Raw genomic sequence first — 27,456 nt, 5'->3', positions numbered from 1 at the left:
CAATGTTTGTGGTACCGAAACCGGACGGTTCGGTGAGACCCATTCTGAATTTAAAGTCCTTGAACACTTATATAAAGAAATTCAAGTTCAAAATGGAATCGCTCAGATCGGTTATTGCAAGCCTGGAAGAGGGGGATTTTATGGTGTCGCTGGACATCAAAGATGCTTACTTGCATGTCCCCATTTACCCACCTCACCAGGAGTACCTCAGATTTGTGGTACAGGACTGTCATTACCAGTTCCAGACGTTGCCGTTTGGCCTGTCCACGGCACCGAGAATATTTACCAAGGTAATGGCTGAAATGATGATACTCCTTCGGCAGAAGGGAGTTATAATTATCCCGTACTTGGACGATCTCCTCATAAAGGCGAGGTCCAGGGAGCAGTTGTTGATCAGCGTAGCACTCTCTCAGGAAGTGTTGCAACAGCACGGCTGGATTCTGAATGTTCCAAAGTCGCAGCTGATTCCTACGACGCGTCTGCTTTTCCTGGGCATGATTCTGGACACAGAACAGAAGAAGGTGTTTCTCCCGGTGGAGAAGGCCCAGGAATTAGCATCTCTGGTCAGGGACCTCCTGAAACCAAAACAGGTATCGGTGCATCACTGCACGCGAGTCCTGGGAAAGATGGTGGCTTCATACGAAGCCATTCCCTTCGGCAGGTTCCATGCGAGGATCTTTCAGTGGGATCTGTTGGACAAGTGGTCCGGATCGCATCTTCAGATGCATCGGCTGATCACCCTGTCCCCAAGGGCCAGGGTGTCTCTTCTGTGGTGGCTGCAGAGTGCTCACCTTCTCGAGGGCCGCAGGTTCGGCATACAGGACTGGGTCCTGGTGACCACGGATGCAAGCCTCCGAGGATGGGGGGCAGTCACTCAGGGAAGAAACTTCCAAGGGCTGTGGTCAAGTCTGGAGACTTCTCTACACATGAATATAATGGAATTAAGGGCCATTTACAACACCCTGAGTCAAGCAGAGCCCCTGCTTCGAAACCGGCCAGTGCTGATTCAGTCAGACAACATCACGGCGGTCGCCCATGTAAACCGCCAGGGCGGCACAAGAAGCAGGATGGCAATGGCGGAAGCCACAAAGATTCTTCGATGGGCGGAGAATCACGTGCAAGCACTGTCAGCAGTGTTCATTCCTGGAGTGGACATCTGGGAAGCAGACTTCGACACGACCTCCACCCGGGAGAGTGGGGACTTCATCAAGAAGTCTTCCAACTGATTGCAAACCGATGGGAACTGCCACAGGTGGACGTGATGGCGTCCCGCCTCAACAAAAAGCTAAAAAGATATTGCGCCAGGTCAAGGGACCCTCAGGCGATAGCTGTGGACGCCCTAGTGACACCGTGGGGTACCAGTCGGTATATGTGTTTCCTCCTCTTCCTCTCATACCAAAAGTACTGAGAATAGTGAGAAAGAGAGGAATAAGAACAATACTCATTGTTCCGGACTGGCCAAGAAGGACTTGGTACCCGGAACTGCAAGAAATGCGCACAGAGGACCCATGGCCTATGCCTCTCAGACAGGACCTGCTGCAACAAGGGCCCTGTCTGTTCCAAGACTTACCGCGGCTGCGTTTGACGGCATGGCGGTTGAACGCCGGATCCTAGCGGAAAAAGGCATTCCGGATGAAGTTATTCCTACGCTGATAAAGGCTAGGAAAGACGTGACAGCAAAGCATTATCACCGTATATGGCGAAAATATGTTGCTTGGTGTGAGGCCAGGAAGGCCCCTACAGAGGAATTCCAGCTGGGTCGTTTCCTGCACTTCCTACAGTCAGGGGTGACTATGGGCCTAAAATTGGGGTCCATAAAGGTCCAAATTTCGGTCCTATCCATTTTCTTTCAAAAAGAACTGGCTTCACTGCCTGAGGTTCAGACATTTGTTAAGGGAGTGCTGCATATTCAGCCCCCTTTTGTGCCACCAGTGGCACCCTGGGATCTTAACGTTGTGTTGGATTTCCTGAAATCCCACTGGTTTGAGCCACTTGAGACCGTGGAACTGAAGTATCTCACGTGGAAAGTGGTCATGCTGTTGGCCTTGGCATCGGCTAGGCGTGTGTCGGAATTGGCGGCTTTGTCATGTAAAAGCCCATATCTGATCTTCCATATGGACAGGGCAGAATTGAGGACTTGTCCCCAATTTCTACCAAAGGTGGTGTCCTCGTTTCATTTGAACCAGCCTATTGTGGTGCCTGCGGCTACTCGGGACTTGGAGGACTCCAAGTTACTGGACGTAGTCAGGGCTTTGAAAATATATGTTTCCAGAACAGCTGGAGTCAGGAAGACTGACTCGCTGTTTATCTTGCATGCCCCCAACAAGCTGGGTGCTCCTGCTTCAAAGCAAACTATTGCTCGCTGGATCTGTAGCACGAGTCAGCAGGCTCATTCTGCGGCTGGATTGCCGCATCCAAAATCAGTAAAAGCCCATTCCACAAGGAAGGTGGGCTCTTCTTGGACGGCTGCCCGAGGGGTCTCGGCTTTACAGCTTTGCCGAGCGGCTACTTGGTCGGGTTCAAACACATTTGCAAAGTTCTACAAGTTTGATACCCTGGCTGAGGAGGACCTTGAGTTTGCTCATTCGGTGCTGCAGAGTCATCCGCACTCTCCCGCCCGTTTGGGAGCTTTGGTATAATCCCCATGGTCCTTACGGAGTTCCCAGCATCCACTAGGACGTCAGAGAAAATAAGAATTTACTCACCGGTAATTGTATTTCTCGTAGTCCGTAGTGGATGCTGGGCGCCCGTCCCAAGTGCGGACTTTCTGCAATACATGTATATAGTTATTGCTTAACTAAGGGTTATTGTTATGAGCCATCCGTTGAGTGACGCTCAGTTGTTGTTCATACTGTTAACTGGGTAAGGTATCACAAGTTGTATGGTGTGATTGGTGTGGCTGGTATGAGTCTTACCCTGGATTCAAAATTTCCTTTCCTTGTAATGTCAGCTCTTCCGGGCACAGTTTCCCTAACTGAGGTCTGGAGGAGGGGCATAGAGGGAGGAGCCAGTGCACACCAGATAGTACCTAATCTTTTCTTTAGAGTGCCCAGTCTCCTGCGGAGCCTGTCTATTCCCCATGGTCCTTACGGAGTTCCCAGCATCCACTACGGACTACGAGAAATAGAATTACCGGTGAGTAAATTCTTATTTTTTACACTGCAATTTAGATTGCAGATTGAACACACCACACCCAAATCTAACTCTCTCTGCACATGTTATATCTGCCTCCCCTGCAGTGCACATGGTTTTGGCCAACTGCTAAAAAATTTCCTGCTGCGATCAACTTGGAATTACCCCCATGAATCAGACCCAGATTGCTAACTCTGAACATAATAAATATTTCTTACATGTGATCAGAGGCGTAGCTAGGGTTTTCGGAGACCAGGGCAAGATGGAAAATGGCGCCCCCACCCCAAAAAAATAAAATAAATAAAAACAGAAAAAGAAGGATGTGCGCGCGCCGAAAAATGGGCGTGGCCACACTCCAGAAGGGGTGTGGTCACACTCCAGAAGGGGTTTGGCCACTGAAAATGGCCCACGGTGCCAGTTACATTGCCCCACAGTGCCACATACAATGCCCCACAGTGCTGGATACATGCCCCACAGTGCCAGTTACATTGCCCCACAGTGCCGTATACATGCCCCACAGTGCCGTATACATGCCCCACAGTGCCAGATACATTGCCCCACAGTGCCAGATACATGCCCCACTCAGTGCCAGATACATGCCCCACAGTGCCAGTTACATTGCCCCACAGTGCCGTATACATGCCCCACAGTGCCAGATACATTGCCCCACAGTGCCATATACATTGCCCCACAGTGCCAGATACATGCCCCACAGTGCCAGTAACATTGCCCCACAGTGCCAGTAACATTGCCCCACAGTGCCAGATATATTGCCCCACAGTGCCAGATACATGCCCCACTCAGTGCCAGATACATGCCCCACAGTGCCAGTTACATTGCCCCACAGTGCCAGTTACATTGCCCCACTGTGCCAGTTACATTGCCCCACAGTGCCAGATACATGCCCCACAGTGCCAGTTACATGCCCCACAGTGCCAGGCCCCACTCAGTGCCAGTTACATGCCCCATTTGGTGCCAGATACATGCCCCACTGTGCCGCTGCCGCCTCCCCCCTCCCCCCCCGGTCACTCACCGGCCGCCTTGTTGTTGATATGTGAGGGGAGGAGAGCGCAGCGCAGCGCCTCTCCGTCCCCTCACCGCTCCAGGTCTCCGGCGGCTGACTGGCGCCGGTTCGCTAGCCAATCAGAGCTTGCGGACCGGCAGCCAATCAGGAGCCGGTCCGCAAGCTCTGATTGGCTAACGCCGGAGACTGCTGACTGCTGGCAGCGGCGGTGAGGGGAGGGAGAGACGCTGCGCTCTCCTCCCCTCACATTTAGGGTTGACGGGGGCGAGTGGGGCATGATGCCCTGGCCGCCGGCGGCACCCCCCTCTCCTGGGCCTGTCAAGGCGCCCAGGGCACATGCCCCACTCGCCCTACCTTAGATACGCCTCTGCATGTGATTAGGAGCTTTCATTTTATCAATTGGTGAATATTAGCTCTTAACTCTCCCACCAATTGGATTGGTGGGAAAAAGTAAATGCAATCTTGCCAGACCCTCTGGATTTCACACAAATTGTATTTATAAATGTTTTATTTTGATTTGTGTATCAATTGTTCATTATATAATGGCTGTATCAATATTTTATATTTTTGTTTCTTAAATAAATATGAATCGTTTAGATTTTTTTTATTGAGATTTTAGTATTTCCTCTCCTTGGGCGTCTCCAACCTTTACAGACACCATTTACTGTAATACAGGACAATTATATTGTTACAAAGAACATACTTACAAGAACGCAGTTGTAATCACATACTGACACAAGGGGAAATCCCGTTTTATCACTTGCAGGCTCTGCATGAAAATAATTATATAGAAAGGCAGTTAGACCAGATAATACAATGAAAGCCATGAGAAAGACACTGTTATACTACACAAGAAACTCTACAAATATATACACAGTGGGGTATATTTACTAACATTCGTAATTCTCCCGATTTGGTGGGAGAATAATCACGAATGACATCGAAAGTGTAAAACTGCAACTTTTTGAATTTATTACGACTAATTTACTAAGCTGTCGTATTCTGCATTTTCTTTTGTTCCGATGTCGATGTCATTCGTGTTTTTTTTTTAGTTTTTTACGGCAGTGATTAGCAAAACACTGCCGACTTTTTCTAAATGAATCTCGGCCGGATCTGTGTGATCCGTGCTGGGGTTCATTTTTTTTTTTTTTTTAAAATAAGCACTGTAAAACGGTAAAAAAAATGGCGTGGGGTCCCCCCTCCTAAGCATAACCAGCCTCGGGCTCTTTGAGCCGATCCTGGTTGCAGAAATATGGGAAAAAAATGACAGGGGTTCCCCCATATTTAAGCAACCAGCATCGGGCTCTGCGCTTGGTCCTGGTTCCAAAAAGACGGGGGACAAAAAGCGTAGGGGACCCCCGTATTTTTAAAACCAGCACCGGGCTCCACTAGCTGGACAGATAATGCCACAGCCGGGGGTCACTTTTATATAGTGCCCTGCGGCCGTGGCATCAAATATCCAACTAGTCACCCCTGGCCGGGGTACCCTGGGGGAGTGGGGACCCCTTCAATCAAGGGGTCCCCCCCCCAGCCACCCAAGGGCCAGGGGTGAAGCCCGAGGCTGTCCCCCCCATCCAATGGGCTGCGGATGGGGGGCTGATAGCCTTTTTGTAAAAGTGTAAGATATTGTTTTTAGTAGCAGTACTACAAGGCCCAGCAAGCCTCCCCCGCATGCTGGTACTTGGAGAACCACAAGTACCAGCATGCGGCGGAAAAACGGGCCCGCTGGTACCTGTAGTACTACTACTAAAAAAATACCCAAAAAAAGACAATACACACACACCTTGAAAGTAAAGTTTTATTACATCCATCCACACAAACATACATACATACATACTTACCTTATGTTCACACGCAGGTCGGTCCTCTTGTCCAGTAGAATCCATGGGGTACCTGTTGAATAAATTATACTCACCAGATCCAGGGTACCAGGCTCCTCGGATAATCCTTTTGTAATCCACGCAATTGATTAAAAAAATAAAACGGAGACCTGAGCCACGCACAGAAAGGGGCCCCATGTTTTCACATGGGTCCCCTTTCCCCGAATGCCAGAAACCCACTCTGACTTCTGTCTAAGTGGGTTTCTTCAGCCAATCAGGGAGCGCCACGTTGTGGCACCCTCCTGATCGGCTGTGTGCTCCTGTACTGACTGACAGGCGGCACACGGCAGTGTTACAATGTAGCGCATATTCGCTCCATTGTAACCAATGGTGGGAACTTTCAGGTCAGCGGTGAGGTCACTTTCGGTCAACCGCTGACCTGAAAGTTCCCACCATTGGTTACAATGGAGCGCATAGGCGCTACATTGTAACACTGCCGTGTGCCGCCTGTCAGACAGTACAGGAGCACACAGCCGATCAGGAGGGTGCTACAACGTGGCGCTCCCTGATTGGCTGAAGAAACCCACTTAGACATCAGTCAGAGTGGGTTTCTGGCATTCGGGGAAAGGGGTCCCATGTGAAAACATGGGTCCCCTTTCAGTTCGTGGTCGGGTATCCGTTTTTTTATTTTTTTCAAGTACGTGGATTACAAAAGGAGTTACCGAGGAGCCGAAAACACTGGATTATGTGAGTATAATTTTTTCTACAGGTACACCATGGATTCTACTGGAGAAGAGGACCGACCTGCGTGGGAACATAAGGTAAGTATGTGTATATGGAGGTGTGGATGGATGTATTAAAGTTATACTTTCAAGGTGTGTGTGTGTTGTCTTTCTTGGGGTATTTTTTTAGTAGTAGTACTACAGGTACCAGCAGGCCCGTTTTTCCGCCGCATGCTGGTACTTGTGGTTCTCCAAGTCCCAGCTTGCGGGGGAGGCTTGCTGGGCCTTGTAGTACTGCTACTAAAAAAAAAAAAAATATCAATCACTTTTCACAAAGGCTATCAGCCCCCCATCCGCAGCCCATTGGATGGGGGGGACAGCCTCGGCCTTGATTGAAGGGGTCCCCACTCCCCCAGGGTACCCCGGCCAGGGGTGACTAGTTGGATATTTGATGCCACGGCCGCAGGGCACTATATAAAAGTGACCCCCGGCTGTGGCATTATCTGTCCAGCTAGTGGAGCCCGGTGCTGGTTTTAAAAATACGGGGGACCCCTACGCTTTTTGTCCCCCGTATTTTTGGAACCAGGACCAGGCGCAGAGCCCGATGCTGTTTGCTTAAATATGGGGGAACCCCTGTCATTTTCTTTCCCATATTTCTGCAACCAGGATCGGCTCAAAGAGCCCGAGGCTGGTTATGCTTAGGAGGGGGGACCCCACGCAATTTTTTTTCAAAAAATTAACACTTTCCCACCCCTTCCCACTGATATACATGCACGGATCTCATGGATCCGTGCATGCCTATCCAATCACGGCTCAAAAAAGCAGGTCTGTTTTTTTTAGCACTTTTTTACGAGTTGTATTTTTTCACGGCAGTGTTTTTTTTTTTTTTGGCTTTGCACTTCTTAGTAAATGACCGAGATTCATACTTAAACAGCCGCGTTTTGACCGATGGTGTATTCATTCGTATTTTTTTTGTTGGACTTCAAAAAAAATACGAATGCCCTCATCACTGCCGAGATTTGAGTTTAGTAAATGACCGAGATGACACTTTGAAGAAAAAACGGCATCTCGGTCAAAATCGGGACCTTAGTAAATATACCCCAGTGTGTAAAGCTCAGCTGTATTTTATATTATACTATCACTTCCCGGACAGGACTGTTATAACATCAGTTTATCATACCTCCCAACTTTGAGGATGCTTGAAGCGGGACAGCTGCGCGGTGAAGCTGCACCCGCCCAAAAAGTGGGTGTGGCTTCAGAAAAGGCGAGTGCAGGAGCCTCCTAACTGCCCCCACCACTGCGGGACACTGCGGCCCGCGGGTGGGACAGTCCCAAAAAAAAACGGGACTGTCCCGCGAAAATCGGGACAGTTGGGAGGTATGGTTTATCCGTATTGCTCAGGCAGATATAAATGTCTCTATCGCCTGAAGTCACGACCATTGCACTCACCAGTGTTTCAGTCTCGTTCCTCAGCATAATGGTGTATGGGTCTGTCCAGTTTAAAAGTCTTGAATCAAACTCCTTATTAATGATTGTGTAGTTGAAGTTTACAAAAGCCATGGCTGTCTCAGTTGTTGGCTCATGATCAGTGGTTGGTGACAGTGCTACAGTCGTAGTTTCAGAAGTTTGTTTCATTGTTGTCTTTTGTGATATTGTCGTATCTGAAGCTGGTGAAGTGGTCGCTGATGTAATGGTGGGGATAATTGTTGTTGTTGGTAGATTCATAGTTGTGTGTGCACCAGTTGGCTTTGTTTCTGGAGCTGAGGAAACAGCACTTGTCAATGTTCCTATAGCTGTGGGTGCAGCAGCAGTTTTGGGTGCAGCAGTTGTTGTGGGTGCAGCAGATGTGGGTGTAGCAGTTGATGTGAGTGCAGCCATTGATGTGGGTGCAGCAGTTGATGTGGGTGCAGTAGTTGTGAGTGCAGCAATTGTGTGTGTAGAAGTTGATGTGGGTGCAGCAGTTGATGTGAGTGCAGCAGTTGATGTGAGTGCAGCAGGTGTGGGTGAAGCAGTTGTTGCTGATGTAGCACTTGATGTGGGTACAGCTGTTGATGTGGGTACAGAAGTTGTGGGTACAGCTGTTGTTGCTGATGTAGCAGTTGTGGGTGAAGAAGTTGATGTGGGTACAGCTGTTGATGTGGGTACAGCTGTTGTGGGTGCAGCAGTTGTTGTTGATGTAGCAGTTGTGGGTGCAGTAGTGGTTGCTGATGTAGCAGATGTGGGTGCAGCAGTTGTTGCTGATGTAGAAGTTGTAGGTGCAGCAGTGGTTGCTGATGTGGCAGTTGTGGTTGCAACAGTTGTGGGTACAGCAGTTGATGGGGGTGCAGCAGTTGTTGCTGATGTAGCAGTTGTGGGTGCATCAGTTGTTGCTGATGTAGCAGTTGTTGTGGGCGCAACAGTTGTTGCTGATGTAGCAGTTGTGGGTGCAGCAGTTGTTGCTGATGTAGCAGTTGTGGGTGCAGATGTTGATGGGGTTGTAGTTGTTGTTGCTGATGTAGCAGTTGTGGATGCAGCAGTTGTTGGTACAGCTGTTGATGTGGGTACAGCAGTTGTTGCTGATGTAGCAGTTGTTGTGGGTGCAGCAGTTGTGGGTGTAGCAGTTGATGTGGGTACAGCAGTTGTGGGTATAGCTGTTGATGTGGGTGCAGCAGTTATTGCTGATGTAGCAGTTGTGGGTGCAGCTGTTGATGTGGGTGCAGCAGTTGTTGCTGATGTAACAGTTGTGGGTGCAGCAGTTGTTGCTGATGTAGCAGTTGTGGCTGCAACAGTTGCTGATGTAGGAGTTGTTGATGCAGCAGTTGTGGGTACAGCTGTTGATGTGGGTGCAGCAGTTGATGCTGATGTAGCAGTTGTGGGTGAAGCAGTTGATGTGGGTACAGCAGTTGTGGGTGCAACAGTTGATGTGGGTACAGCAGTTGTGGGTGCAGCAGTTGATGTGGGTGCAGCAGTTGTGGGTACAGCTGTTGATGTGGTTACAGCAGTTGTGGGTGCAGCAGTTGTTGCTGATGTAGCAGTTGTTGTGGGTGTTACAGTTGATGAGGATGCAGCAGTTGTTGCTGATGTAGCAGTTGGTTTGGGTACGGCTGTTGATTTGGGTACAGCAGTTGATGTGGGTGCAGCAGTTGTTGGTGATGTAGCAGTTGTGGGTGTAGCAATTGTGGATGTAACAGTTGTGGGTACAGCTGTTGAAGTGGGTACAGCAGTTGATGTGGGTGCAGCAGTTGTTGCTGATGTAGCAGTTGTGGGAGCAACAGTTGTTGTGGGTGCAGCAGTTGTGGGTGTACCAGATGATGTGGGTGCAGCAGTTGATGTGGGTGCAGTAGTTGTGGGTGTAGCAGTTGATGTGGGTGCAGCAGTTGTTGTGGGTGCAGCAGATGATGTGGGTGCAGCAGTTGGTGTAGCAGTTGATGTTGGTGCGGCAGTTGTAGGTGTAGTAGTTGATGTTGGTGTAGCAGTTGATGTTGGTGCAGCAGTTGATGTGGGTGCGGTAGTTGTGGGTGTAGCAGTTGATGTGGGTACAGCTGTTGTGGGTGCAGCAGTTGTTGCTGATGTAGTAGTTGTGGGTGCAACAGTTGATGTGGGTGCAGCAGTTGATGTGGGTGCGGTAGTTGTGGGTGTAGCAGTTGATGTGGGTGCGGCAGTTTTGGGTGTAGCAGTTGATGTGGGTGCGGTAGTTGTGGGTGCAGCAGTTGTGGGTGTAGCAGTTGACGTGGGTGCGGTAGTTGTGGGTGTAGCAGTTGATGTGGGTGCGGTAGTTGTGGGTGTAGCAGTTGATGTGGGTGTGGCAGTTGTGGGTGTAGCAGTTGATGTGGGTGCAGCAGTTGATGTGGGTGCGGTAGTTGTGGGTGCGGCAGTTGTGGGTGTAGCAGTTGATGTGGGTGCGGTAGTTGTGGTTGTAGCAGTTGATGTGGGTGCGGCAGTTGTGGGTGTAGCAGTTGATGTGGGTGCGGTAGTTGTGGGTGTAGCAGTTGATGTGGGTGCGGTAGTTGTGGGTGTAGCAGTTGATGTGGGTGCTGTAGTTGTGGGTGTAGCAGTTGATGTGTGTGCGGTAGTTGTGGGTGTAGCAGATGATGTGGGTGCAGCAGTTGTGGGTGTAGCAGATGATGTGGGTGCTACAGTTGTGGGTGTAGCAGATGATGTGGGTGCAGCAGTTGTGGGTGTAGCAGATGATGTGGGTGCAGCAGTTGTGGGTGTAGCAGATGATGTGGGTGCAGCAGTTGTTGTGGGTGTAGCAGTTGATGTTGGTGGGGTAGTTGTGGGTGTAGCAGATGATGTTGGTGCGGCAGTTGATGTGGGTGCAGCAGTTGTTGCTGATGTAGTAGTTGTGGGTGCAGCAGTTGATGTGGATGCAGCAGTTGTGGATGCAGCAGTTGTGGGTGCAGCAGTTGATGTGGGTGCGGCAGTTGTGGGTGCGGCAGTTGATGTGGGTGCAGCAGTTGATGTTGGTGTGGTAGTTGTGGGTGCAGCAGTTGATGTGGGTGCAGCAGTTGATGTGGGTGCAGCAGTTGTGGGTATAGCAGTTGATGTGGGTGCGGCAGTTGTGGGTGTAGCAGTTGATGTGGGTGCGGGAGTTGTGGGTGTAGCAGATGATGTGGGTGCAGCAGTTGTTCCCAGTGTTTCTGTGTTTGTACTGGTTGTTATTCCTGCCATGGTGGTTCCAGTCCTCAGTATTGTACTAGATGGAGGTGCACTCAGTGTGGTAGACACGGATGTGCTTATTGCAGTAGCTGTAGTACGCATAGATGTTGTTGGAGCTGTAAAAGATAAAATCATATTAAACATTTATGGGTGTGGTAAAAAATGTCGCCTCTCACAATGTTGACATGTCAAATGTCGACATTGCTGGTATGTTCGACAGATGGTAAGCTTTTTTAGTGTGAATCTATGTCTTACCCTAACCGCAGCCTAACCGTAAAATTAGCTGTTGACATTGAAAATGTCGTCATTCTGTCCATATGAACATTCTGAGTGCCGACATTCAGACTATAGTGCAGTGGTTTCCAAACATTTTTGAATCACGGCGCCCTAGAATATCAGAATTTTTTTCACGGCACCCCTAAGCCAAAAATTTCTTATTGAGAAATTTAGAAAGAAATATTACATTAAGTAGATTGCGTTTATATATGTCATCCTTAGGGTCAGTTGTGTGGTGAGGGACAAGATTTGCTTCTGTTTGGCCACATATTTTATGACTGGCAGCCACCAGCACTAGTTTTGCCTATTATATTGACCATGAATAATTTGAATTGGTCCTGGACCACCAACCCAGGGCACCCCTGCAAGTGTCCCAAGGCACCCCGGGGAGCCACGGCACACAGTTTGGGAACCTCTGCAATAGTGTCATTCTCGTATCGACATTCCAAATGCTGACATACACCACATTGATAGCTGCTGGGCCATGCAGTAAGTTACACAGTCCCGCTGCCAAATAGTCATTCATTTTTTTTTTTAATTATTGTTACAAATGTAATTTTGATTTAAAGTAAATTCAGTTTGTATTTATACGTATAAAACCGGCGGTCACAACACCTCCCCCTATACCCCGCCCCCTGGAAATCCTGATGTCAGCATGCTGACCAACAGGGACTATCCCTGTCCCCCCCCCCCCCCCCCACACACACACACACACTCCCCTCCTCCCCGTGGCACCCCTCCTCCCCGTGGCATTCCACTGCCGGTCACGCATACCCAACCCGTATAAATGCACCTGTATAACAGCCTTGTGCACACATTGAGCTGCATTTACTCTCTATGTTTTGGAACTGCATTGCCATAAATGCTTTGTATAACTACTGTGGTTGCAGACTGCTTGCTATCAATTAATACATTTTTCTTCTGCCAGTTTGTTCTATAAGGCATTTATGTCTTTGATTGTTCCATGTGGGTTTCTTCTATGGGGCATATTCAATACCTGTCGGAAACTGCCGTCTTGTCGGAAGGACGGCAGCTTCCGACAGGTTTAGGTCGGTAGAGGTTCCGATCTATTCAATGCCGGGCCACTTGTCGGACACCAGGTGGATTGTCGGATTAGCAGCGGATCCACGTGTTCCGCGGCCAAATCCGACAGGTTTTGGCCCCAGTCCCGATAATTTAAATCCGACTTTTTTTAAAGTCGGATTGCCATTGTCGGAACCGTGGAGATGAGACGGTGGAGCAGGGACACGGCGAGCATGTGACAGAGACCACAACAGAGAGGAACGGGGATGGGTGAATATTGGCAGCAGCTCCCCAGCTCCAGCAGCTCCCTAGGTACTCTCCAGAGTTGTGCTGTCGCTGCCGCCCATACTCCTGGACCTGCAGCCTGATGGTGAGAGAGGTGAGCCGGCTCTGGGAGGAGAGATGTCTCTGATTCAGAATAAGCCACCCTATTGTTTTTATGTTGTTTAAAAGTTGTGCTGGCACCCAATTAAAGTTGGCAAAGCACCCCTCCTTCCCAGGCAAAGTGAGTCCCATTTACCACTCTCACCATTGCCCAGTACCCTGTGATGTCTCCACATACAGATGTTGTACAGTACCAAGTGTTCTACGTCCAGTACCCAGTGCTCTACGTCCAGTACTCAAGTACTCTATGTACAGATGTTGTCCAGTACCCAGTGCTCTACATACAGATGGTGTCAAGTATCCAGTGCTCTACATCCAGTACCCAGTAGTCTACGTCCAGTACCCATGCTCTACGTACAGATGTTGTACAGTACTCAGTGCTCTATGTACAGATGTTGCCCAGTACCCAGTACTCTACGTACAGATGTTGCCCAATACCCAGTACTCTATGTTCAGATGTTGTCCAGTACCCAGTGTTCTACGTCCAGTACCCATTGCTCTACATCCAGTATTCAAGTACTCTATGTACAGATGTTGTACAGTACCCACTGTTCTACGTACAGTACCCACTGTTCTACGTCCAGTACCCAGTGCTATACACCCAGTATCTAGTGCTCTATGTACCGATGTTGTCAAGTACCCAGTGCGCTCTACATCCAGTACCCAGTGCTCTATGTACAGATGTTGGGCAGTACCCAGTGCTCTATGTCCAGTACCTAGTGCTCTATGTTCCAGTACCCAGTGCTCTACGTCCAGTACCTAGTGCTCTATGTCCAGTACCTAGTGCTCTATGTTCCAGTACCCAGTGCTCTACGTCCAGTACCTAGTGCTCTATGTCCAGTACCTAGTGCTCTATGTTCCAGTACCCAGTGCTCTACGTCCAGTACCTAGTGCTCTATGTCCAGTACCTAGTGCTCTATGTTCCAGTACCCAGTGCTCTACGTCCAGTACCCAGTGCTCTACGTCCAGTACCCAGTGCTCTACGTCCAGTACCTAGTGCTCTATGTTCCAGTACCCAGTGCTCTACGTCCAGTACCCAGTGCTCTACGTCCAGTACCCAGTGCTGTGCACAAAGTACCTAGTGCTCTATGTACCGTTGTGTTGTCCAGTACCCAGTCTTCTATTTCCAGTACCCAGTGCTCTATGATTAGTACCCAGTGCTCTATGTCCAGTACCCAGTGCTGTGCACAAAGTACCTAGTGCTCTATGTACCGTTGTGTTGTCCAGTACCCAGTCTTCTATTTCCAGTACCCAGTGCTCTACATGCAGTACCCAGTGCTCTATGATTAGTACCCAGTGCTCTATGATTAGTACCCAGTGCTCTATGTCCAGTACCCAGTGCTCTATGATTAGTACCCAGTGCTCTATGTCCAGTACCCAGTGCTGTGCGCCAAGTACCTAGTGCTCTATGTACAAATGTTGTCCAGTACCCAGTGCTCTACTTACAGATGTTGTCCAGTACCCAGTGCTCCACATCCAGTACCCAGTGCTCTATGATTAGTACCCAGTGCTCTATGTACAGATGTTGGGCCTTATTCAGCAGCAGACGCTGCATTTCCCTGGATCCCAGCGTAGTGCGCACGCACATGGGACACTCTGGGCTGTGTAGATGTGATCCCACCTCAGTGATGCTAATCAGGCATAGGTGTTTGCGTGGGGCAGGTGACGCGGCATTGCGGGGGTAAGGGGGCAGAAATGTGGGCAGGCCAGGGCCATTTTCAGGGTGGCCTTGTGATGTCACACACGGCTGCTGTGACTAGAAACATGGCGGTGGTCTAAGTCAGGCTGTGGAGGCAGGGGGCTTCCCTTATTTAGCAATGCAATTGCGTTGCTGGCCACCATTAGAATGCTGGACAGCTTTACACTGTGCTGGGCGGCCCCCAGCATGTGATCGCATTTAGGAAAACTGCAACTGATGCTGAAAAAGGTCCATTGTTCAGGACCCACTGTTCTAGGTCCAGTACCCAGTGCTCTATGTACCGATATTTTCAAGTACCCAGTGCTCTATGTTCCAGTACCCAGTGCTCTACGTCCAGTACCTAGTGCTCTATGTTCCAGTACCTAGTGGTCTACGTTCAGTACCTAGTACTCTATGTACCGATGTTGTCAAGTACCCAGTGCTCTACGTCCAGTACCTAGTACTCTATGTACCGATGTTATCAAGTACCCAGTGCTCTACGTCCAGTACCTAGTGTTCTATGTTCCAGTACCCAGTGCTCTACGTCCAGTACCTAGTACTCTATGTACCGATGTTGTCAAGTACCCAGTGCTCTATGTTCCAGTACCTAGTGCTCTATGTTCCAGTACCCAGTGGTCTACGTCCAGTACCTAGTACTCTATGTACCGATGTTGTCAAGTACCCAGTGCTCTATGTTCCAGTACCTAGTGCTCTATGTTCCAGTACCCAGTGGTCTACGTCCAGTACCCAGTGCTCTATGTTCCAGTACCTAGTGCTCTATGTTCCAGTACCGAGTGCTCTACGTCCAGTACCTAGTGCTCTATGTTCCAGTACCCAGTGGTCTACGTCCAGTACCTAGTGCTCTATGTTCCAGTACCCAGTGGTCTACGTCCAGTACCTAGTGCTCTATGTTCCAGTACCCAGTGCTCTACGTCCAGTACCTAGTGCTCTATGTTCCAGTACCCAGTGCTCTACGTCCAGTACCTAGTGCTCTATGTTCCAGTACCCAGTGGTCTACGTCCAGTACCCAGTGCTCTATGTTCCAGTACCTAGTGCTCTATGTTCCAGTACCCAGTGGTCTACGTCCAGTACCCAGTGCTCTATGTTCCAGTACCTAGTGCTCTATGTTCCAGTACCCAGTGCTCTACGTCCAGTACCTAGTGCTCTATGTTCCAGTACCCAGTGGTCTACGTCCAGTACCTAGTGCTCTATGTTCCAGTACCTAGTGGTCTACGTTCAGTACCTAGTACTCTATGTACCGATGTTGTCAAGTACCCAGTGCTCTACGTCCAGTACCTAGTACTCTATGTACCGATGTTGTCAAGTACCCAGTGCTCTACGTCCAGTACCTAGTGTTCTATGTTCCAGTACCCAGTGCTCTACATCCAGTACCTAGTACTCTATGTACTGATGTTGTCAAGTACCCAGTGCTCTACGTCCAGTACCCAGTGCTCTATGTTCCAGTACCTAGTGCTCTATGTTCCAGTACCCAGTGCTCTACGTCCAGTACCTAGTGCTCTATGTTCCAGTACCCAGTGGTCTACGTCCAGTACCTAGTGCTCTATGTTCCAGTACCCAGTGGTCTACGTCCAGTACCTAGTGCTCTATGTTCCAGTACCCAGTGGTCTACGTCCAGTACCTAGTGCTCTATGTTCCAGTACCCAGTGCTCTACGTCCAGTACCTAGTGCTCTATGTTCCAGTACCCAGTGCTCTACGTCCAGTACCTAGTGCTCTACGTCCAGTACCTAGTGCTCTATGATCCAGTACCCAGTGGTCTAAGTCCAGTACCTAGTGCTCTATGTTCCAGTACCCAGTGGTCTACGTCCAGTACCTAGTGCTCTATGTTCCAGTACCCAGTGCTCTACGTCCAGTACCTAGTGCTCTATGTTCCAGTACCTAGTGCTCTACGTCCAGTACCTAGTGCTCTACGTCCAGTACCTAGTGCTCTATGTTCCAGTACCCAGTGGTCTACGTCCAGTACCTAAGTGCTCTGTGTACCGATGTTGTCAAGTACCCACTGTTCTCCATCCAGTACCCAGTGCTCTATGTTCCAGTACCCAGTGCTCTATGTTCCAGTACCTAGTGCTCTATGTTCCAGTACCTAGTGCTCTATGTTCCAGTACCCAGTGCTCTATGTTCCAGTACCCAGTGCTCTATGTTCCAGTACCTAGTGCTCTATGTTCCAGTACCTAGTGCTCTATGTTCCAGTACAGAGTGCTCTACGTCCAGTACCTAGTGCGCTATGTTCCAGTACCCAGTGGTCTACGTCCAGTACCTAGTGCTCTATGTTCCAGTACCCAGTGGTCTACGTCCAGTACCTAGTGCTCTATGTTCCAGAACCCAGTGGTCTACGTCCAGTACCTAGTGCTCTATGTTCCAATACCCAGTGCTCTACGTCCAGTACCTAGTGCTCTATGTTCCAGCACCCAGTGCTCTACGTCCAATACCTAGTGCTCTACGTCCAGTACCTAGTGCTCTATGTTCCAGTACCCAGTGGTCTACGTCCAGTACCTAGTGCTCTGTGTACCGATGTTGTCAAGTACCCACTGTTCTCCGTCCAGTACCCAGTGCTCTATGTTCCAGTACCTAGTGCTCTATGTTCCAGTACCCAGTGGTCTACGTCCAGTACCCAGTGCTCTATGTTCCAGTACCTAGTGCTCTATGTTCTAGTACCCAGTGCTCTACGTCCAGTACCTAGTGCTCTATGTTCCAGTACCCAGTGGTCTACGTCCAGTACCTAGTGCTCTATGTTCCAGTACCTAGTGGTCTACGTTCAGTACCTAGTACTCTATGTACCGATGTTGTCAAGTACCCAGTGCTCTACGTCCAGTACCTAGTACTCTATGTACCGATGTTGTCAAGTACCCAGTGCTCTACGTCCAGTACCTAGTGTTCTATGTTCCAGTACCCAGTGCTCTACATCCAGTACCTAGTACTCTATGTACCGATGTTGTCAAGTACCCAGTGCTCTACGTACAGTACCCAGTGCTCTATGTTCCAGTACCTAGTGCTCTATGTTCCAGTACCCTGTGCTCTACGTCCAGTACCTAGTGCTCTATGTTCCAGTACCCAGTGCTCTACGTCCAGTACCTAGTGCTCTATGTTCCAGTACCCAGTGCTCTACATCCAGTACCTAGTACTCTATGTACCGATGTTGTCAAGTACCCAGTGCTCTACGTACAGTACCCAGTGCTCTATGTTCCAGTACCTAGTGCTCTATGTTCCAGTACCCAGTGCTCTACGTCCAGTACCTAGTGCTCTATGTTCCAGTACCCAGTGCTCTACGTCCAGTACCTAGTGCTCTATGTTCCAGTACCCAGTGCTCTACGTCCAGTACCTAGTGCTCTATGTTCCAGTACCCAGTGGTCTACGTCCAGTACCTAGTGCTCTATGTTCCAGTACCCAGTGGTCTACGTCCAGTACCTAGTGCTCTATGCTCCAATACCCAGTGATCTACGTCCAGTACCTAGTGCTCTATGTTCCAGTACCCAGTGCTCTACGTCCAATACCTAGTGCTCTACGTCCAGTACCTAGTGCTCTATGTTCCAGTACCCAGTGGTCTACGTCCAGTACCTAGTGCTCTGTGTACCGATGTTGTCAAGTACCCACTGTTCTCCGTCCAGTACCCAGTGCTCTATGTTCCAGTACCTAGTGCTCTATGTTCCAGTACCCAGTGGTCTACGTCCAGTACCCAGTGCTCTGTGTTCCAGTACCTAGTGCTCTATGTTCTAGTAGCCAGTGGTCTACGTCCAGTACCTAGTGCTCTATGTTCCAGTACCCAGTGGTCTACGTCCAGTACCTAGTGCTCTATGTTCCAGTACCTAGTGGTCTACGTTCAGTACCTAGTACTCTATGTACCGATGTTGTCAAGTACCCAGTGCTCTACGTCCAGTACCTAGTACTCTATGTACCGATGTTGTCAAGTACCCAGTGCTCTACGTCCAGTACCTAGTGTTCTATGTTCCAGTACCCAGTGCTCTACATCCAGTACCTAGTACTCTATGTACCGATGTTGTCAAGTACCCAGTGCTCTACGTACAGTACCCAGTGCTCTATGTTCCAGTACCTAGTGCTCTATGTTCCAGTACCCAGTGCTCTACGTCCAGTACCTAGTGCTCTTTGTTCCAGTACCCAGTGGTCTACGTCCAGTACCCAGTGCTCTACGTCCAGTACCCAGTGCTCTACGTCCAGTACCCAGTGCTCTATGTTCCAGTACCTAGTGCTCTATGTTCCAGTACCTAGTGCTCTATGTTCCAGTACCCAGTGGTCTACGTCCAGTACCCAGTGCTCTATGTTCCAGTACCTAGTGCTCTATGTTCCAGTACCCAGTACTCTACGTCCAGTACCTAGTGCTCTATGTTCCAGTACCCAGTGGTCTACGTCCAGTACCTAGTGCTCTATGTTCCAGTACCCAGTGCTCTACGTCCAGTACCCAGTGCTCTATGTTCCAGTACCTAGTGCTCTATGTTCCAGTACCCAGTGGTCTACGTCCATTACCTAGTGCTCTATGTTCCAGTACCCAGTGCTCTACGTCCAGTACCTAGTGCTCTATGTTCCAGTACCCAGTGCTCTACGTTCAGTACCTAGTGCTCTACGTCCAGTACCTAGTGCTCTATGTTCCAGTACCCAGTGGTCTACGTCCAGTACCTAGTGCTCTGTGTACCGATGTTGTCAAGTACCCACTGTTCTCCGTCCAGTACCCAGTGCTCTATGTTCCAGTACCCAGTGCTCTATGTTCCAGTACCCAGTGCTCTATGTTCCAGTACCTAGTGCTCTATGTTCCAGTACCTAGTGCTCTATGTTCCAGTACCCAGTGCTCTATGTTCCAGTACCCAGTGCTCTATGTTCCAGTACCTAGTGCTCTATGTTCCAGTACCTAGTGCTCTACGTCCAGTACCTAGTGCTCTATGTTCCAGTACCCAGTGCTCTACGTCCAGTACCTAGTGCTCTACGTCCAGTACCTAGTGCTCTATGTTCCAGTACCCAGTGGTCTACGTCCAGTACCTAGTGCTCTGTGTACCGATGTTGTCAAGTACCCACTGTTCTCCGTCCAGTACCCAGTGCTCTATGTTCCAGTACCTAGTGCTCTATGTTCCAGTACCCAGTGCTCTATGTTCCAGTACCTAGTGCTCTATGTTCCAGTACCTAGTGCTCTATGTTCCAGTACCGAGTGCTCTACGTCCAGTACCTAGTGCTCTTTGTTCCAGTACCCAGTGGTCTACGTCCAGTACCTAGTGCTCTATGTTCCAGAACCCAGTGGTCTACGTCCAGTACCTAGTGCTCTATGTTCCAATACCCAGTGCTCTACGTCCAGTACCTAGTGCTCTATGTTCCAGTACCCAGTGCTCTACGTCCAATACCTAGTGCTCTACGTCCAGTACCTAGTGCTCTATGTTCCAGTACCCAGTGGTCTACGTCCAGTACCTAGTGCTCTGTGTACCGATGTTGTCAAGTACCCACTGTTCTCCGTCCAGTGCCCAGTGCTCTATGTTCCAGTACCTAGTGCTCTATGTTCCAGTACCCAGTGGTCTACGTCCAGTACCCAGTGCTCTATGTTCCAGTACCTAGTGCTCTATGTTCTAGTACCCAGTGCTCTACGTCCAGTACCTAGTGCTCTATGTTCCAGTACCCAGTGGTCTACGTCCAGTACCTAGTGCTCTATGTTCCAGTACCTAGTGGTCTACGTTCAGTACCTAGTACTCTATGTACCGATGTTGTCAAGTACCCAGTGCTCTACGTCCAGTACCTAGTACTCTATGTACCGATGTTGTCAAGTACCCAGTGCTCTACGTCCAGTACCTAGTGTTCTATGTTCCAGTACCCAGTGCTCTACATCCAGTACCTAGTACTCTATGTACCGATGTTGTCAAGTACCCAGTGCTCTACGTACAGTACCCAGTGCTCTATGTTCCAGTACCTAGTGCTCTATGTTCCAGTACCCAGTGCTCTACGTCCAGTACCTAGTGCTCTATGTTCCAGTACCCAGTGCTCTACGTCCAGTACCTAGTGCTCTATGTTCCAGTACCCAGTGGTCTACGTCCAGTACCTAGTGCTCTATGTTCCAGTACCCAGTGGTCTACGTCCAGTACCTAGTGCTCTATGTTCCAGTACCCAGTGGTCTACGTCCAGTACCTAGTGCTCTATGCTCCAATACCCAGTGCTCTACGTCCAGTACCTAGTGCTCTATGTTCCAGTACCCAGTGCTCTACGTCCAATACCTAGTGCTCTACGTCCAGTACCTAGTGCTCTATGTTCCAGTACCCAGTGGTCTACGTCCAGTACCTAGTGCTATGTGTACCGATGTTGTCAAGTACCCACTGTTCTCCGTCCAGTACCCAGTGCTCTATGTTCCAGTACCTAGTGCTCTATGTTCCAGTACCCAGTGGTCAACGTCCAGTACCCAGTGCTCTATGTTCCAGTACCTAGTGCTCTATGTTCTAGTACCCAGTGCTCTACGTCCAGTACCTAGTGCTCTATGTTCCAGTACCCAGTGGTCTACGTCCAGTACCTAGTGCTCTATGTTCCAGTACCTAGTGGTCTACGTTCAGTACCTAGTACTCTATGTACCGATGTTGTCAAGTACCCAGTGCTCTACGTCCAGTACCTAGTACTCTATGTACTGATGTTGTCAAGTACCCAGTGCTCTACGTCCAGTACCTAGTGTTCTATGTTCCAGTACCCAGTGCTCTACATCCAGTACCTAGTACTCTATGTACCGATGTTGTCAAGTACCCAGTGCTCTACGTACAGTACCCAGTGCTCTATGTTCCAGTACCTAGTGCTCTATGTTCCAGTACCCAGTGCTCTACGTCCAGTACCTAGTGCTCTTTGTTCCAGTACCCAGTGGTCTACGTCCAGTACCCAGTGCTCTACGTCCAGTACCCAGTGCTCTACGTCCAGTACCCAGTGCTCTATGTTCCAGTACCTAGTGCTCTATGTTCCAGTACCTAGTGCTCTATGTTCCAGTACCCAGTGGTCTACGTCCAGTACCCAGTGCTCTATGTTCCAGTACCTAGTGCTCTATGTTCCAGTACCCAGTACTCTACGTCCAGTACCTAGTGCTCTATGTTCCAGTACCCAGTGGTCTACGTCCAGTACCTAGTGCTCTATGTTCCAGTACCCAGTGCTCTACGTCCAGTACCCAGTGCTCTATGTTCCAGTACCTAGTGCTCTATGTTCCAGTACCCAGTGGTCTACGTCCATTACCTAGTGCTCTATGTTCCAGTACCCAGTGCTCTACGTCCAGTACCTAGTGCTCTATGTTCCAGTACCCAGTGCTCTACGTTCAGTACCTAGTGCTCTACGTCCAGTACCTAGTGCTCTATGTTCCAGTACCCAGTGGTCTACGTCCAGTACCTAGTGCTCTGTGTACCGATGTTGTCAAGTACCCACTGTTCTCCGTCCAGTACCCAGTGCTCTATGTTCCAGTACCCAGTGCTCTATGTTCCAGTACCCAGTGCTCTATGTTCCAGTACCTAGTGCTCTATGTTCCAGTACCTAGTGCTCTATGTTCCAGTACCCAGTGCTCTATGTTCCAGTACCCAGTGCTCTATGTTCCAGTACCTAGTGCTCTATGTTCCAGTACCTAGTGCTCTACGTCCAGTACCTAGTGCTCTATGTTCCAGTACCCAGTGCTCTACGTCCAGTACCTAGTGCTCTACGTCCAGTACCTAGTGCTCTATGTTCCAGTACCCAGTGGTCTACGTCCAGTACCTAGTGCTCTGTGTACCGATGTTGTCAAGTACCCACTGTTCTCCGTCCAATACCCAGTGCTCTATGTTCCAGTACCTAGTGCTCTATGTTCCAGTACCCAGTGCTCTATGTTCCAGTACCTAGTGCTCTATGTTCCAGTACCTAGTGCTCTATGTTCCAGTACCGAGTGCTCTACGTCCAGTACCTAGTGCTCTATGTTCCAGTACCCAGTGGTCTACGTCCAGTACCTAGTGCTCTATGTTCCAGAACCCAGTGGTCTACGTCCAGTACCTAGTGCTCTATGCTCCAATACCCAGTGCTCTACGTCCAGTACCTAGTGCTCTATGCTCCAGTACCCAGTGCTCTACGTCCAATACCTAGTGCTCTACGTCCAGTACCTAGTGCTCTATGTTCCAGTACCCAGTGGTCTACGTCCAGTACCTAGTGCTCTGTGTACCGATGTTGTCAAGTACCCACTGTTCTCCGTCCAGTGCTCTATGTTCCAGTACCTAGTGCTCTATGTTCCAGTACCCAGTGGTCTACGTCCAGTACCCAGTGCTCTATGTTCCAGTACCTAGTGCTCTATGTTCTAGTACCCAGTGCTCTACGTCCAGTACCTAGTGCTCTATGTTCCAGTACCCAGTGGTCTACGTCCAGTACCTAGTGCTCTATGTTCCAGTACCTAGTGGTCTACGTTCAGTACCTAGTACTCTATGTACCGATGTTGTCAAGTACCCAGTGCTCTACGTCCAGTACCTAGTACTCTATGTACCGATGTTGTCAAGTACCCAGTGCTCTACGTCCAGTACCTAGTGTTCTATGTTCCAGTACCCAGTGCTCTACATCCAGTACCTAGTACTCTATGTACCGATGTTGTCAAGTACCCAGTGCTCTACGTCCAGTACCCAGTGCTCTATGTTCCAGTACCTAGTGCTCTATGTTCCAGTACCCAGTGCTCTACGTCCAGTACCTAGTGCTCTATGTTCCAGTACCCAGTGGTCTACGTCCAGTACCCAGTGCTCTACGTCCAGTACCCAGTGCTCTACGTCCAGTACCCAGTGCTCTATGTTCCAGTACCTAGTGCTCTATGTTCCAGTACCTAGTGCTCTATGTTCCAGTACCCAGTGGTCTACGTCCAGTACCCAGTGCTCTATGTTCCAGTACCTAGTGCTCTATGTTCCAGTACCCAGTGCTCTACGTCCAGTACCTAGTGCTCTATGTTCCAGTACCCAGTGGTCTACGTCCAGTACCTAGTGCTCTATGTTCCAGTACCCAGTGCTCTACGTTCAGTACCTAGTGCTCTACGTCCAGTACCTAGTGCTCTATGTTCCAGTACCCAGTGGTCTACGTCCAGTACCTAGTGCTCTGTGTACCGATGTTGTCAAGTACCCACTGTTCTCCGTCCAGTACCCAGTGCTCTATGTTCCAGTACCCAGTGCTCTATGTTCCAGTACCCAGTGCTCTATGTTCCAGTACCTAGTGCTCTATGTTCCAGTACCTAGTGCTCTATGTTCCAGTACCCAGTGCTCTATGTTCCAGTACCCAGTGCTCTATGTTCCAGTACCTAGTGCTCTATGTTCCAGTACCTAGTGCTCTACGTCCAGTACCTAGTGCTCTATGTTCCAGTACCCAGTGCTCTACGTCCAGTACCTAGTGCTCTACGTCCAGTACCTAGTGCTCTATGTTCCAGTACCCAGTGGTCTACGTCCAGTACCTAGTGCTCTGTGTACCGATGTTGTCAAGTACCCACTGTTCTCCGTCCAGTACCCAGTGCTCTATGTTCCAGTACCTAGTGCTCTATGTTCCAGTACCCAGTGCTCTATGTTCCAGTACCTAGTGCTCTATGTTCCAGTACCTAGTGCTCTATGTTCCAGTACCGAGTGCTCTACGTCCAGTACCTAGTGCTCTATGTTCCAGTACCCAGTGGTCTACGTCCAGTACCTAGTGCTCTATGTTCCAGTACCCAGTGCTCTACGTCCAGTACCTAGTGCTCTACGTCCAGTACCTAGTGCTCTATGTTCCAGTACCCAGTGGTCTACGTCCAGTACCTAGTGCTCTGTGTACCGATGTTGTCAAGTACCCACTGTTCTCCGTCCAGTACCCAGTGCTCTATGTTCCAGTACCTAGTGCTCTATGTTCCAGTACCCAGTGCTCTACGTCCAGTACCTAGTGCTCTATGTTCCAGTACCCAGTGGTCTACGTCCAGTACCTAGTGCTCTATGTTCCAGTACCCAGTGGTCTACGTCCAGTACCTAGTGCTCTATGTTCCAGTACCCAGTGGTCTACGTCCAGTACCTAGTGCTCTATGTTCCAGTACCCAGTGGTCTACGTCCAGTACCTAGTGCTCTATGTTCCAGTACCCAGTGGTCTACGTCCAGTACCTAGTACTCTATGTACCGATGTTGTCAAGTACCCACTGTTCTCCGTCCAGTACCTAGTGCTCTATGTTCCAGTACCCAGTGGTCTACGTCCAGTACCTAGTACTCTATGTACCGATGTTGTCAAGTACCCAGTGCTCTACGTCCAGTACCCAGTGCTCTATGTTCCAGTACCTAGTGTTCTATGTTCCAGTACCCAGTGCTCTATGTTCCAGTACCTAGTGCTCTGTGTACCGATGTTGTCAAGTACCCACTTCTCTCCGTCCAATACCCAGTACTCTATGGGCCTAATTCAGATCTGTTCGCTCGCTAGCTATTTTTTGCAGCGCTGCGAACAGATAGACGCCGCCTATAGGGAGTGTATTTTAGCTGTGCAAGTGTGCGATCGCCTGTGCAGCCGCCCTGTACAAAAACAGTTTGTGCAGTCTCTGAGTAGCTCTGACCTTACTCAGCCGCTGCGATCACTTCAGCCTATTCGAGCCCGGAATTGACATCAGACACCCGCCATGCAAACGCTTGGACACGCCTGCGTTTTTCCAACCACTCCCAGAAAACGGTCAGTTGCCACCCATAAACGCCCTCTTCCTGTCAATCTCCTTGCGAACGGCTGTGCGAATGGATTCTTCGTCAGAACCAGTGCACAACAACGATCTGCTTTGTAACCGTACGGCGCGCCTGCGCATTGCGGTGCATGCACAGTAGTTACATGATTGCTGCGCAGCGAAAAACGCTAGCGAGTGAACAGATCGGAATTAGGCCCTATGTACAGATGTTGTCCAGTACCCAGTGATGTCTCCATGTACAGATGTTGTCCAGTACCCAGTGATGTCTCCATGTACAGATGTTGTCCAGTACCCAGTGATGTCTCCATGTACAGATGTGTGCTCATACACTTTTGCTCAAATTGCACCACATAACCCCATTTTATGCGCCAATGATTTTGCAACTCCACCACAACATACTTATTCTATAAATACACTGACAACTGGGTCTGGCATTACCTCTGTGTGAGACTAAGGGGGGAATTCAGTTGCAGGTGAAGGTGCAAATTGCAGTTGCTGTGGTGTTTAAATGTCAGCAACTGCACTGCATTTTGTACCCTTCCCCGGTCTGGCCAAATCCCAAATTCATTCAAAAGTGCTCACTACCCTATGGCCTAGCAAAGGGTTTTGTGTGCGATCGTGCTCCTGTAAAGTGTCGCTGATTCGGTCAGGAAAAAGCATTGTCCCGTGATTGAAGTCTCAGATCCTGGTAAAAAAGTACCAAATTCAGCGATGACATGAAATATTGCACATAGGGATAACAATGATACCAGAGCAGTGAATTAGTATAACGCGTCAGTACAGTGACACTAGCACCCATTCCTGTGATATAGACCTCTGTCTCCGGTGACTAGTATACAACACAATCCATTCCCAGAGGTCAGATAAGGAGGGACAATGATGCTGTCAGCCAATAGGATTACAGTGGCAGCAGGAGCTATATGGGGTGGGCTCGGTGTGGTTTCCGGGACCCTGTTGTCTCACCTGTAGTTGTGGTATTGGGAGCAAGGATCTCGAGGTCTCCTATTCTTCCACCAGTCTTCTTGATTTGAGCAAGAAATTCTTTCTGCAGTGTTTCGCTTGATGGTGCCACTGAGCTATTTGGGAACACGGCTTGATTTACCGCCTTCACAGAGCCATTACTGCGGGAGAAAAACACAAACGCTTGTAATTACTTACAATTCATTCCTTATTTCCAATAAACGATGGACGCTCCAGAAAATGGCAGATAGGAGGAAATATCTGAAGGGACTATGGGGTCTATTCATGAAGCAGTGAAAAGAGTGGAGAGGTGAGCCTGTGGAGAAGTTGCTCGTGGCAACCAATCAGCTGCTCCGTACAATTGTATAGTATGCAAATTATAAATGTTACTTCAATGCTGATTGGTTGCCATGGACAACTTCTCCACTGGCTCACTTCTCCACTCTTTTCACTGCTTCATGAATAGACCCCTATGTGCCTTATTCAGGATTTCATGGATGGTCATGTAGGCTGAATTGCCGGAAACACACAGATGAGCGCATGCAGACACATCGAACTTCACATGTATCTACAAATACACACTGATCATGAGGGTAGCTACTTCAAGTAGATGGGAAGGAGCGATGTGGCCACATAGATGTTTGTAACTGCATACGGGTAACAATCCATGTTCATACCCATTCACACAATGCAACTGCACATACGGATTGTGTGCATGGATCAATGAATCAGCCCCTCACTGTGCAAAGGTGAAGGCGTCTCATCTAAATCCTAACTCCAGCCAGTGGAGATCCCCCATTTCATTGACTAAAATGTTTCCATTCCCTCCTATAATACTCAGTTAATCTATTCTACATATGCCATGATAGGGGATCCGGTCAGGATTCCGATGGTCAGGATCCCGGCTGTTGAAATACTGATGCTGGAATCCCAACACTGATCCGAACACCAGCGCCAGCACCCCGAACAGGATCAGAATGCCGGTGCCTGCATCTTGACAGCTGGGATCCTGATCGAGGGACTGCCGGAGAGGTAAGCCGTGGGGGGGATGGTTGGTTTAAACTGGGTGGAGGACTAGGGATAGGCTGCGGGAAGGGGGGTAGGTTTAGGCTGCAGGGAGGGAGGTTAGGGTTAGGCTGCGGGGGAAGAGTTAGGAATAGGCTGA

At 49.4% G+C, this 27,456-nt stretch overlaps 1 protein-coding gene across 1 annotated transcript; it reads right to left on the bottom strand.

The window, feature by feature from the left end:
* Window positions 1-4,859: 4,859 nt before the first annotated feature.
* LOC134958717 (mucin-2-like) lies at window positions 4,860-26,960 on the bottom strand. Its single transcript, XM_063941470.1, has 4 exons — window positions 26,893-26,960; window positions 26,295-26,452; window positions 8,148-11,452; window positions 4,860-4,925 (listed from the first exon to the last, which is right to left on the bottom strand). Exons 1-4 carry the CDS (start codon window positions 26,958-26,960, stop codon window positions 4,860-4,862), a joined length of 3,597 nt encoding a protein of 1,198 aa, XP_063797540.1.
* Between the last annotated feature and the right edge of the window lie 496 nt (window positions 26,961-27,456).

This window comes from Pseudophryne corroboree, chromosome 9 (genome assembly GCF_028390025.1).
Source record: "Pseudophryne corroboree isolate aPseCor3 chromosome 9, aPseCor3.hap2, whole genome shotgun sequence".
Lineage (NCBI taxonomy): Eukaryota > Metazoa > Chordata > Amphibia > Anura > Myobatrachidae > Pseudophryne > Pseudophryne corroboree.
This window is presented reverse-complemented; position numbering and strand designations above follow the sequence as displayed.